The sequence below is a fragment of the Coloeus monedula genome, assembly GCF_965178545.1.
Source record: "Coloeus monedula genome assembly, chromosome: 1".
Lineage (NCBI taxonomy): Eukaryota > Metazoa > Chordata > Aves > Passeriformes > Corvidae > Coloeus > Coloeus monedula.
The window spans coordinates 50,256,975-50,271,471 of record NC_138781.1 but is presented as its reverse complement, the minus strand read 5'-3'; the positions used below and the strand labels follow the sequence as shown (position 1 = coordinate 50,271,471).

Genomic DNA, 14,497 nt, shown 5'->3' with positions numbered 1-14,497 from the left:
TTTGCCACAGGCAGAGATGAAAAGATGGTGAGGGAATACTTACACCAGTCCAGCTGACTTTTGAGAATATCTGTCTACTGCATAACTTAACTCTACACATTTGTTTTTACTGCTACAGGTCTTCCTTGGGCAAATTGCTTTTGAATTTATCCTGACATAAGGTTAACAGAACCATCTCCAGTACTGGTTGCAATATGAGTTTACAGAGGGCCAAATATGAGCACTGGTGGACAATATCATGATCTAGGAAAGAAAGGATACTGAAAAACAAAACTTGTAAAACTCTGATGCCCAAGATCAAGTTCAGTTACCTTTCTACCTCCTGTCTGAAATCAACACTTTTCCAATCTTACTCCCTCAAAGTATTTCCACTAGGATCACTTATATCAATCTAAAATACATCAAAAGTTGCAGAATTTTTCTATTCACCAGAAATTGTATGGTATTCAAAACTGCTGGCAAACTTCTTAGTTAATACACTTACTATCCTAAAATCCCACCAGCAAATGAAGAACCTTCTTTAATTGGGATAATCCAAGCTGCATATCTTGCAAACTCAGAGCTCTTGAAGTATACTTAAACATAGAAACATAAACAATATATAAAAAGACTAAGTGAAGTTTGATTTTTTACAATTGGTTCCTCAAACTCTGACAATCTGTGTTTTAACAAAAAAGAAGAAAACATATATAAATTATGAAACAGATCTTTAAAGTACATGCTTTTAATGAGCTGGAAAACTCAAATACAAAATGTAGGGGGGGAATTTTAAGATGTTTTCTTTAGTGAATGTAATATGAATATTGACTTTTATCTTACCTGGAAGTAGACTGCAATTGCAAAACTGATCAGTTTACTATTTTATTGGGAGAAAACAACAGTTTTTGTTCTCCAGATAATCCTCCAGTTCCAAACTGCTTATTCATCCACATCGTATTTATGTTTATTGTGTTCTCTGTGTTTGCCAAGTCCCAAACTAACACAGTGGAAGTTACCACAGCCAGTGGAACCATTCTCATTCACCTCCCATAGGGAGCAACTGCAGTGTAATTCAACAGATTTATTTCTCAAAATTATTTTCTCTTTTATGATTGTTTTCAAAGGGACAATGTCACATTCAGCATTTGAATTCCTTTGCTGAAAATTCAAACTGTGAGCAGTTTGGGCCTGCATTCTCAAAAGACTTTTCTCATGGGTATGTTTGCGAATTTATTTAAATGTCTCAACACGCATAGAAACCATTAAGAATATAGAAGTGTTTCAGGACCCAGACATTTGTTCTTTTTGCTCTGTGACTCAGACCGCAAATAATAACCACGACTCAATCTGTTCCAACCTTTATCTTCAAAAACAAACAAGCAAGCCAACTCAGGAAAATTTACATGATCAGCTCTCCTTTCAATTTACATTTATTATCCCAACTTCCTTGCTAAGACTTCATCTGAACATAATGTGTTACTCAAAATTTTTAAAGCAAATGACATCCAAGTCTGAGACATCCACGATATCCATTTACCATCCTGATTCTGCATGTAGCTTTTCTTCTTCCTCTTTTTTTAAGCCCAAACCCAACCTTTAAGAATTACATTTCAGTATTCAAATGACTCCAATAACCTATCTTCACAGGATATTAGAAGGAACATATAGAAACCCTTTCTGAAAGAATAGGAACTTGTAACTGTCCTAATTTTTCCCAGATCTTATGCTAATCCATCAGAGAAACCACCTCCAGCAGGAACATATGCATGACTAATCATTGCTTAGATTTAACTGAGCTAATATCTACTTTTAATATAGGAAATGAAGGCAAAAAGCAATGCAGTGAATCTGATAAACTGGCTGCTGTGGAAATAATTTTCTTTCCAAATTCTTACATTCTGATGGCATCATGTAATATAAATAGATTCTATCTGTTTACAAAGACAGCAACCCCATCTCTGCTGGAAACAGAACTAATCATATCGTAAGTAAAATATTCATTTAAAAATATTGCATTGAGATTTTTAATACATGGGATATCTTCACTTAAAACATTTCAAGACTGCTTAAAAGCAAAACTGATGAACAGACTTCGTGTAAATATCTTCCTCCCCTCTACCTGGAGCAAAATTTTTCAGTCACATAGGGGATAAAAAACATATCTTTTGTTTACATGTAAAAAAACTAGGTTTCATCCAGAATATATACTGTATGTTTCAATAACTTATATTTTCAGTATGAAATAGCCTCTTCAAAAAGATGACAAGTAACAGTCATCTTGCAATGATTCTCTCAAAATAAATATTACCTATACAAAATGCAGGAATAACATACAGGGCTATTAAGCTTAGAATCCGTGCAATTTTTTAAAGTGACCTTTTGTATAATTAAAATGTAAAAACTACAAGACTGTAGGCTGAAAAATAATTTTAAATATTAAAAAAAAAAAAATGCAAATGATGTATAATGTACAAATAAATGAAATAATAACAAGAAATCTGCCCAGATGAAGGAAACCGTGTTCATAGTCTATTCGATTTTTAAAAAATTTGTCTACCATACCTATATTCACAGCATGTTCTCAAATGCCAAGTCAGATTTAGTAACAAGACTATATAAAGAAACATCATTTGGACACAGAAAACATGAAGATTAAGATAATTTTTTTAACCAATGTTGTATGAATCACATTTATAATTTTTCTTATATCATGTGATCAAATAAAACAGAAAAACCAGAATGTATACATTGCTGATCTTTTAAGTAATGTTATGTACATTTTATTGCCAGTATATGCACAATGGTAAGCATAGAACTATAAATACACAATGTAATTAAACAGTAGAAAACAACAAGGATGTTACACGTAACAAAGGAAAGAAGGAGGAGATACTATTTTCTTGATGTAGCTGCTAAAAAGGGCTAGCGACGAGTTATGACAGTCTTGGGTTTAAGTCTTTACATATATTTCTACAACTTTTCCTCCAAATAAATCTCTGCAATGGCATTGCTTCTTTAATAACCACATCTTAGCTCTTTCTATCGCATTCACTTCAAACTAAAGTAAAAGCAACCTTTCATGTTAACTACAAGCATCTGACTTAATTTTTCACTTGTTTTTTTTTTTCAGGGTTCCTAGCAGGTGAAGTGTGTAAGTAGTTTCTTATGATATTTGGCTGCAATGTTGAAGAATAGAGTTTTGAATACACATTAAGTGATAATTTGGAAAAAAAATAAAGATTTTTCTGTAGATAGTTCTTCTACTGGGTGCTATATGCAGCAGCTCAGTCAAAAATTAGTCACCCTGAAGAGGTAGAGAGAATTTTAGCCTAGCACAGATCATCATCCTTGGCACCACTATTTTCTCTCTTATCAGGATATACTTCCTACAACTAGACAACATCACAGTCAAAGGGAAAAAAAAAAGTCAGGAAAAAGAGTTCCACTATTCCTGGGAAGGGCACTGTTTCATCCCATTTCTCAATTAGCTTGCTGCTTATATTAAAAAAAAAAGAAGGAAAAAAGAAAAAAAAAAGAAAAAAAGGAAAGACAACATTTAGGGACACATTTACTTATCTTTGCTCTCTTTCCATTATCAACTTCATAAATACAAATAACCATTATTCACAATATACTAACTCTTTTTCAAAAATGGAAAAACAAACCCTTGAAACATTTCCACACCTTAATCCAGATGGGTCTTGAGGATGCTATTCAAGAAAACCATGCAAATAATTTGGTGCAGCTTTTCCTACTCATCCAAAATATATATTTTTCTTTAAATTAAAAGGTGGAGAGATCCATAGCATTTGTGACTATTCCCCCCTCCCCCCATTTAAATTCAATGCAGAAAATCTTGGTGCTTTTCGGAAGGTAAGGAATAAATAGTTTTCTGCACTGTTGTCATAAGATCCCATGTGAGTTACAATACAAGACTACTTGTTCCAGCAATTAGGTTGAGAGGAAACATTCTAGTGATAAAGATAAATACATACTGAGCATGCTTGGGCAGAGCACTCCATTCTGAAGCATCCTGCTTGAAGAACGAAAGGTGACAAGGATGGTTCACGTCCATCAAGTGACCATGAACTCTGCTGCTCACCAGCAGGCTGCCACTCTATCACCAGGTCGGCAGTGCTGCCCTGGCAGGGCTGTCTTCCACATTAAGAGGTACTGGTTGTACCAGTCCTCTACTGCGCACACTAAATTCTTATTTATGCAACAAACATACAACCAATGAACAATATCACTGTGACAGAACTGGATCAATCCAGCTTTCTTTTTATAGGCATATTTCTCAATCTCCAGAATATCCCAAACAAGCTGTAAATAAGATGATGAACCACCAACACAGTGAACGAGTCTCACTGCAGTTCAGACTAGTTCAGCCTTGTTTCACATCACTTCTTGTTTCTAGCGAAGGACATGATACTCAAACAAAACAGCAATAAAAAAGTAATGTTATCTGCAGCTGAAGAAAAGCAACAGAATTTATATTTTAACTTCTGAAGCTTAAAGCATACCTTTTTAATTAGCATTAAAAAAATCTTTTTTTTTAATACAGTAACACTGGCAAAAGTTAAAGGGAAGACACAGAGGATTATGAACAGGGTAACTGATGGATAAGATTATTTAAAAATTTTATTCTGCTTTGATCAACTGATGTTAATACTGTTTTTCCTTAGATTTGGAATAATTCTATTGCAACAGTCTCATGCAGGCTGAGGATAGCCATTGGTTAAAGGAAAAAAAGCAAAACCCCAAACAAACAAACAAAAAAAACCCCAACAAAAAATAAAAGAAAGGGGGGGGAAAAAAAAAAAACCAACAAGAAAAAGGTTCCAGAAGTTGTAAGGATTTTCCTTTCACTGAAGAGGGCCTTGCCCTTGCTTTAGGAGACCTGGTTAACTCTTCTCAGCTTCATTAGCTTTGTCCAGACATATCTGCTGCTGTATCCCCTGCTCCAGAGCCTGTTTGTGCACGTTTGATGTAAAGGTTCAATAATTTCATCTGCAAATTTAAGACAGAAATTAGTTCTGTTTAGTATTTGCAAATTGTACAGACTGACTACAGGAAGAATACAACAAAACAGACATTAATCCTTTTTGTTTTCCCCAAAAGCAAAACTGTACTTTACACAGTTGATTCAAAAGGAACATACATGCCAATGAAAACATCAAACACAAGTACAATTTTTCATAAGGAAACTGCTCAAGCTTCTCTAAGGATGTAAAGAAGAGTATAATATAAGGTAGCTAGATTAAGATAGATGGAATATTTTCCTCCAATTTTAATGCTTTTCTAAATATGGTAGTGGTTTTGGTTTTTTTTTTCTTTTAGGTTAGTGCTGAGGTTTAAGCCTCTAGTCAGAGTTGCTGATGCTGGTATTTGCTAAAGCTTCCAATATTGTCTGGAGTCACTTTAAGTACAATCACTGCCAGAGACTATTTTAAAGATAGAATTGCCTTATTCAGACACACAGAATTAATTGGCCTGTTTCACTCCAAAAGAAAAAGAGATTCACAATTAACATATAGCTGTTTACATACAAAAAGTGCATGAAAAGGTGTCAATGAAGTCATAAACATCCTGGAAGAAAAAGGACCACAGACTGGTTCTTATTATTTCAAATTACAGGTACTGAAAAGACTGGTCAAAGCAAAATAACAAGGAGGAAGAATAAATGAAACTGCTGCATATAGCATGGACATACCATGTTCCTTGTTTTTCAATCAGAACTTGCAAGAAAACAAGACAAGAAACACTGATAGGAAAAGCCTGCTGAATACAGCCATTATCACTACTACCAGCATACAAGGAACTGAATGCATTAAAAAGCAGTAAGAAACACAGTTTAGTAATTATCTTAACGCTAAAGTTTGTACACTTGCATAAATAAAGATCTGTGGACTCTCAGTTTTGAATATTTTACGGTGAAGTTGTATTAATACAACTGATATTCTCTTTCAAATATACACTTCATTGAAACTTTCAGGCAATGGCAACCGAAATAATTTCAAATGCATAGATGCAATCATGAGCCAAGATTTCTTCAAATGGTATCTTTTACTTACTTTACTGCCAGTGAGTTGACTGAGATGCGGCTTTAGTTCATCACCAATTACTGCATGAATGGCTACAAGGCAGAAAACACATGCCTTACGAACGCTGCTCTCTGAATTATCATAACCCTAGAAAAGCAATAAAATTAACATTAATACCTTATCAGTTAATGATTAAAAGCCTCAGAAAACTATTTACTTATTTACTATAATAAATACATTGGAGTCTATGGTAAATTAATGCCAGTGTAGCCCAACGAAGCATTCCAACAAAAAACAAACATGCAAATACAGAGCATGCAGTTAAAAAGCGGGCTGCTTATTAATCACCACTGATAATCATTTTCCAGGCTGAATTTAAAACCCACACAATCCTGTTCATAAGTTACACTGAAAACAGCTGATGCCACGCAATAGGCGAGCACATAAGAGAACTGTTCTAGATTATACAGGTGTTTACTTAAAGCACAAGACCACTCACAATTTAAAGCTTCCTGACTCTGAAAGAACTCTCTTAACAATTTAAGATTCTTTTGTTAAGTCCCATCTCATTCTTTAATAATTTTTGTTTCTTTTGCCATTTTTCCATCACCCCATGCCCAGCTGTCTCACTCACACTCCCTTCTCAGACGGACCCTCCTCTGCCTCTATTTTCCTGCAGATGTGTGACTGGATCACACCCATTAAACACAGAAATCTGCAGAATGCAGCTGCCAACTCCAAAGAGTCTTTATCCACCAGAAGGAAATTAATGTATTTTGGCTCTTTATAAGGTGGCAAAAAATTCAGTTTTAAAGACAAAGGAAGAGAAACCTCTGATACCCTTTTAATTTTATTCAACTTTATAAAACTGCTTCTTTCCTCTTGCCTCCCAAAAGCCCCAATTGATAAAACCCTACAATTATACGCAAATAAAACATGGACAATTTCACACCAAATTATGTAACCTGGAAAAAGGTACAAACAATAAAAAACAATCTTAAAACTAAAAGTATATACCAAGCTTAACTATAACCAGTACTTTATATCCTACTGAGATTTCCTTTGAGTTATAATTTAGCTCCCTGCTAATCAAAGAGATGATTCCTACTGTCCAAACTATTTTGGGTCAAGGCAGCCATCAACTATCAGACAAGTGAAATCCTTCATGAGAACCAAGTGGTACTATTTTTAAAAAGTCTTTGCAACTCGTCTGTATATGGTTTCTTTTTATTAGTCTGTTTGGTCTTTTCCCCCCCAATTTTCTTTTCTTCTCTCCTTACCTGTATTAGACCTGGCACAATCTCTGGTAAAAGCTGAGTGAGGGTTTCTTTAGACACTCGTTCTATAACTTTTGTCTGCATTTTGATTGCAGCCAGATTAATGGGGTAGTCTGCAGTTTGGATAATTGGACAGAGAACTTTGATGCACTGATCTGGGCTAATGGAAGTGGCCAGCATGGAAGCAGCTTCTTCAGCAGACCTCACCACCTATTGAAAGAAAAAGACACAGAAAAGTGATTTATATGAGACTGTTACTCTGTGGTCTGTTTTCTGGCAGGAATGGTCTTGAGCATAAAAATTTCCTATCAAGAGCTCTGCAGTATTATAGGAATATGTAAAGAGTCCATTGATTCCAACTGTTGGACATTATTTCTTAAAAACACAACTCTTCCCAATATCCTGTGGCTACTATGCCCTTGGCAATACACGTATCAGTTTTTCAAACCTGCTTGTTTTTTTACACAATTTCTTTACTCTGCAATACCCTCCAACTATATATTGAAGTATCACCACCTTTGTAAACCTTAATTTCTTGTGTTGTCATTGGTTATTGCTTGTTAAGTTAGTGATCACTGACAAAACATGTTTCCACATTCATTTCAAAAGTGTGTTTAATGACATGCCTAGATTGATAATTGTAGAAACCAATCTTTTTCTTCCCCTATAATTTTGAAAGAAACTATGACAAGAGAGTACTTTAAGCTTGAAGAATACACAGAACAAGAATAATTAGGTAGGATGTCAACAGGTACAGAAGCTCAAAACACAAGGGCACCACAGAGAAAACTAACATCTGATATTCACATTAGTACTGTGGTGGCATCTGCCATTTAACAGGAGAAACCACTGTACAGAATGAGCGGTTGTACACCACTGATGTACAAAAACCTCCAGAACTTTCTCTCCATCCTTGTCCCCTTTACTCTCTCACTCCTAACACATGAAACCATGAGAGAGAAAAAAGCACAGGAACAGAGAAGGAACAATGGGGATATGACACTGTAATAAATACAGTGTATGAAACAAATCCAGAGAATGCAAGGACAAGAGAAATGAGTATCAAATGAGTGATAAACTCATGGAATGGGAGGAATCAGAGTCAACTTCAAAGCCTGAAACTCCACAGTAAATTCCACAAAGTGCCCTTGCATGGGGAAGATGTACTCATTTAGTAATAAACATGGATCCTTTCCACAGCATCAGTGGCACTGATGTCAGAAGTTGAATACTGGGTTGGTTACTGTAGCTGTGTTTCCTATATTTACATGCATTATCCTTTACTGTGTATGCAGCCATCACAAATAAATCTGAGCAAGATTACCTTTACCCTTCTCCTGAACCCCCTCACTATTCCTGGCATGAGCACCTCCCCCCACTGACATAATCCTGCACATTTTCCCTTAACACCACTCAAAGCCATGCTCTCAAATGGAGCAGAATAGAAAGAGTTGACAATTCCTTGTCATGTTTAGGCTCATCTCTCAACCACAAACCTCACTTAAATCCAAAGCTTCTTTTAGATCTCTAGGACACCTATATTCAGGTTAAGATGTCAAACAAGGAAAAAGCTCCTTTCAGTTATTCTTTGAAGAGCTAAGGTGACACACTGTTGGTTACACTGTCCTCCGGGATGGCACCCAAAGACCATTGTTATTAGGAACGATATTAACCATTCAAGAGCTTTCAGAACTGCAGGGCATTTTTTCTTCCATACCCACGTTAACTAATAACATAATTGTTATTAGCATATAATAATGTGCCTGTTATGAAATGAATTACTTCCTCAGTAAGATCTGAATAATTTCACATTTTCTGGACAGCTCTTTCATTTTGTAATAATTTGTCGTAACTGTAAGCAAATAAAATAACTGATTACTGACCTCCTTATGAGGATCCTTATGCGCTTCTAATGTCTTCATGATTGTGAGCTCTGCATAATTCTTAAACCTTGCTGGCTGGTTTCTTAGAATTTCTCTTAGAACTTTCAGTGCCAAAGCTCTAATTGCATGCTAAAGATTCAATATTAAAATAAATGAGTTATGCATCTTTAAACAGACATATGCTTTAACATTTGTTCAGCTGCTGGAAAAGTCTTTAATAATGGAAAAAATATCAGATTGTGCTCTGTACACATATACAGTCTGAATCTAGTGTTAACAAAAAAAGGTAGGAAAAAAAAATCTTCAATCTCTCTTTCTGCAGAAAATTCAGGTGACGTATCATAAACACACTGCTAAAGTAATTTTACTTATCTATGCCACCTAGAAGCTAGGTTGCAAACACAAGCGCTGATAAAACCATCATGCAAATACATTTTTTACTTTTTTTTTTACAATTGTTTTAAAAATCAAACTCAAGTACTAGTGTCTTTTTGATCCTTAGTAATTTCAAAAACATGGCCTTTGTAGAGAATTATTACACAGAACTCAGTCTCTTCACAATGCGCATTACTGTATTTTAGAAATATATTTTTAAATCCACTGCCACACATGATGTTTTGATATTCTAGATTCCTTCAGGGGCTATAAACAGATAAGCTTTGAATCTCAGTGAAAAATGTTTCATTCAATCTACTGTGTCAGAATCCATAAATAGGAATCCCAGAGACATTAAGTATCACTGATACCCTTTTTACCACCACAGCAATCACACTTCATGACATTTTTGTAATTCCATAGTTTTTTTGGTTTTCCACCACTAACTGGAATTTGTGCCCTTTCTACAACTCATACAAATGTCAAAGGTACTGAAAGTAAGCCATGGGCTTTGTTAACATTCTTAACTGGATTAATCTGAATTTACCTCTTTATCTCCAAGCGTTTCAAGCAGCAGAAGTAGTATTGTTTTGAAGTGCTCATCCCAAACACCAAAAGACTCTTCCTGAGTTAACTTCATGAGCTCATACAGCGCAGCCTTTCTTTCTTCAACTCTCTCATTATGGTTTGATAACTCTTTCAGTAGCTCTGCAACCAGATCAGAATGGTCCATGGGAGGCTCTGTCAAAAAGTAATGCACAAACACAGTTACTGCAAATAATTATTAGTGCCTGTTGTACAGCTGAAGGATATTTTCTAGTATGACTTGCTTGATTTTGAGTATGCTTTTGTTTTTTTCCCCACATCAGCCTGCAAAAATTGCAGTTGGGCTACTACATTTTCAGTGCAGCCAACATTGCTGAGCAAGCTTACAATCCCCCCAAAACCCTTACAACGATTATTGCAAAAAACCCCCAGCAGGCCAGTCTACTGCAGGAGTTTTTAGGCTTGTAGTACCCACTAAGCATCCTTTTAAATCTGATCTACACACAAAGTGCCACCTTTCCTATACGACCCTTCCACTCAAGATGAAAAATCTTTCTTTTCTCTGTTAGTATTACAGAATTGTTCAGACTTTTGTAAGCGATGATTCCACAACAAAAGCTAGGTTGCTAAAACAAACAAGGGGAAAAAAAAAGTACAACAATGGTTCTTAGCACAAAAGAGTAAACCAGGGCTATTAGTCCCATAGAGATTCCCAAAAGCAATTCATTAAGAGATGGCTCTGGATTTTAGTTTTTATGGAGAGGATTCCATGGTAATGGAAAAACACAGTAACACAACCTATATTTGCAAACTGGACTGCAAACAGAGTGATCTGCAAACAGTCAAGAAACTTAAAAATGGTCTTCATGAAAAGCTGAGTATCAAATTAGTGCCTTTATTCCATTATTGAGACCCATTTAGTCTTTAAGGAAGGAAAGCATATAGCTTCCATCTTTGCACCAAGACCTTTGGATAAATTAACAGAAACACACATTTTTTTAATGGAAAAAGTTAGGAAGTTCTGGCATAAAATGCAAACGCATTGCATTTCCTGAAATGATTGCATGTATTAACTAACACATGAAATGCATCCTCCATAACAAATTAATTATATCATACACTGAGAAACCACAGCCCTTGAACATCTTTTTTACTATATTTAAAACTATAACTTACAAATGCTGTACAAAGCACTTGTACAAAGAACAGAGCACATAAACTACTGTAAAAATCATGCCGGTTTTGAACCCCACATTCCTATTTGCATTCTGTTTTACATGAATAAACAGGAGCACAAGTACCTGAAAGCAAACTACAAACACTACTGCTGCCTCTGTATTAATGGATGATTAATGTTTGACTAAAGGGCAGACTGAAACCGCATTAGGTGAAATACGATTTAAAGCAGATGAGCACAATGGACAATCATTTTAATGGAAGCAAGATCATTACTTTGACTGCCAGCACTATTACACTTGTTCTACCAAACTATGAGGATTACAGCTATAGCAAATCCTCATATATGCATTTCAGGGAATGCATACTGACACTTAATTAGCAAAACTTCTCATATCTGTTTAAATAAAGTATTTTCAATGTGGTGTCATCTTAAACGTATAGAGGGAAGGGGTAAAGAGAGGGGAAGGTAGTAACCATGTCCATGCAGGAATAAGGGGAGGAATGAAGCTCCAGTAGTAGACTAAGTAACTGAAAAACATGAAGATAACCAGGAGGGATGGGCCTTTACAGCTGGAGTTTTCTGTTCCTTTGTATGACTTACACCCAGTGTTTCATTTCCAAACATTTTCCAGGTAAGAATGAAGAAGCATAAAAAAAGTCATGCTCAAAGCCTACTCTCAAAATTTCTTTTTCAGAAAGGAAACAAAACACAAATGAAGAGGAGCAGATGCAACTCCTTCATTTGAATGAATTAAAATATGCATTAGAGAGATAAATATTTGATGAAGAACAGCTCTTCTTAAACCAATCAAATAATATCCTTTTGAAAGGATAAACAGTGTAGGGGTTAAAAGGGAACACGTAGGTATGTCCTGAATTTAGGAAAGATTTTCCTACTGCCACTCACGGCATCTTAATATAAAAGCTATGCAAACATGATGGCCAAAAAAGCAAACAAAGCAAGTGCAAAACTTGATGAATCACGTGCAGGGTGACTGGATTATAAATGGCTTTCTATTAATCCTGGAGGATATGAGTGATATCCTTGCTTGGATGTGTGCAGAGCCTGATTCTGTTGGATGCATTTGTTAGTGCTATCTAAGGGATGTGGAGCCAACTTAGAAAATCTGTAGATGACATCACTTTAGGAGCAATTGCAAAGATTCTGGAAAACAGGATAACAACTGAAAATTATCCTGTTAAATCAAAGCAATGGTCTGAAAAAAAAAAAACATGCCAAGTGTAAGGCAAGACACAAAAGCAGAAATCTTAAGCCCATATACAAAGTAATAGGCCAAAAGGAAGGTGTTTGGAAAGCACAATCCATGGAAGTAAGTTGAAATAAATAAGCTTCTTTGGAAAAGAGCACTATTTTTCAAACAGAGACTGTGAACTGCTATTAAGGAGTCTGGAACTGACTTAGACAGCCAGGTTTCCTTATGCTTCAGATAAAGTGCATTTCCCTCAGGGAAAAAGCAAAGTGCAAGTGGTTGGAAGATACAGACTGTTATTCTGAAAACCTTTTTACTGTAAGAGAGGCAAAATATTCAAAAGTGAGTTATGTGAGGCACACTCTGGCATTTCCTCCACTGAAAATTTTTAGCTGCTAGACAAACCATCGGCAGAATACAGGTTCATGCCCCAGTGCTGTTGACAGGACTGTATGAGCAGCTAAGGTTTTCCCATCTAGTCTTGTATTTCCACATCTTTCTGTCAGTAATGTATGGCAGGATAGCTGGGAATCCAGTACCAAAATAATTTTGTGTCATGAACAAGCAGCAATTCTGCGGAGTTTCTGAAAACTGAAATCTAACATCCAATGAGCCCTTCCAGTTTTATGGGGAAAGCATGCAACTCCCAACAGAGGAACCATAGGCACAAAGTATTTTGCCAAGGGTATCTTTTCTCATGCAGACTTTTTCTAAGTAATCCCAGATGAAATTCTAAAAGCAACACACAAATGACAGTATGTACATGATATAACTGAATACTAAGGGAGAACATCACAGGAATGAAAGCAAGTACTTCATTAACATCCATTAAAGAGCAGACCTAAGTAATGCATTGCACTACTCTTCCAAGCAGGACAAACTAATACTGGATAGGGATGCTTCATTCCAGTCAGTAATGAGTTTTTACAAAACTGGATCATGCTGGCACAGCACAGACTGCATCTGGTTTAATGCAATATCCAAAAATAAGTTGTCAGAAGGTAGAAGAAAGATCCTCCCATGTAAAAAAAGATCCCTTCATACAGAATCTCAAACATAAACTGGCTCTGTATGTAGATGGCAAAGCTATTCAATTATTAATAAGTACATGACATGATTTGTAAAACTCTGCTTTCCCCTCAATCTTTTTCAGAAGATAATTAGCTACACTATATGCTTCTTCACGATACGTAAGAAAAAACAAAGAGGAATGCATCACAGTTGGATTTGGTTTTGATTTAATGCAAACTTAAAGCCAACTTACAGAATAGCTGAATAAAACACCATGTCAAAAAATAACTTTGTTTTTCAATGGTGTCTGTAACATATCTTTTGTGGGATGACAAAAGCAAAACAGGCAGAAGGGAGATGATTAGTTTGTCCCTTGCTATTAAGAGAAGTGTTTACTGAAAAACTTAATCTACAGCTGAACAACAGTGAATATCAGATTATGAGAACCACTGACTATTCATTAAAATAATGATAGTAGTGATACTTTGGAACCTTCTCAACATACAGATATAAAAAACTTACCCAAAGATACACTGAAAAATATCATAAAGAAGCTCTGTCAACCTACAAAACAGCAACCCATGTTTCTAGATTTACACGGGCTAGATGAACCACCTTCCTGGTAAAAAGCTGGTTTGTTTTGTTTGGTTTAAAAAGAATGTTTAGTCAATAGAAAATGCCAATGTCATGCTTCAAATACAAATATATTACTAACAAAATACTTACTCTTTCACCTAATTCCCAAACTGGTTTGATCCAGTTTTACTTCCTTGCTGTAAATCTTTTCTCCCCCCTCCCCCTTTAAATTTCTATCATAAAAAAGTTTGATAAGTCAATTCATACTGGCAATACTGATACAGGATGTGCTACCAGAAGTATATAACCTAGTTCAGCATTTCCTTCATTTTTACCCTTAGTCTCTACAAATACCAGGTTATCCAACAATGTAACTAAAAGAGATGACTAACAAATAAACTAATTCAAAATACAGC

General features: G+C 35.5%; 1 protein-coding gene across 4 annotated transcripts in view; it reads right to left on the bottom strand.

Moving 5' to 3' along the window:
- Positions 1 to 4,054: 4,054 nt before the first annotated feature.
- Positions 4,055 to 14,497, bottom strand: part of CLASP2 (cytoplasmic linker associated protein 2) — a 150,934-nt gene continuing 140,491 nt past the window's right edge. For all 4 annotated transcript variants that reach the window (XM_082297500.1, XM_082297502.1, XM_082297501.1 and 1 more), the window contains 5 exons: positions 10,106 to 10,299; positions 9,184 to 9,312; positions 7,304 to 7,510; positions 6,054 to 6,170; positions 4,055 to 4,989 (listed from right to left, as the gene is read on the bottom strand). In XM_082297500.1, the coding sequence (XP_082153626.1) occupies positions 4,903 to 4,989; positions 6,054 to 6,170; positions 7,304 to 7,510; positions 9,184 to 9,312; positions 10,106 to 10,299 (734 nt within the window). In that variant the 3' untranslated portion in view covers positions 4,055 to 4,902. The remainder of the gene's footprint in view (positions 4,990 to 6,053; positions 6,171 to 7,303; positions 7,511 to 9,183; positions 9,313 to 10,105; positions 10,300 to 14,497) is intronic.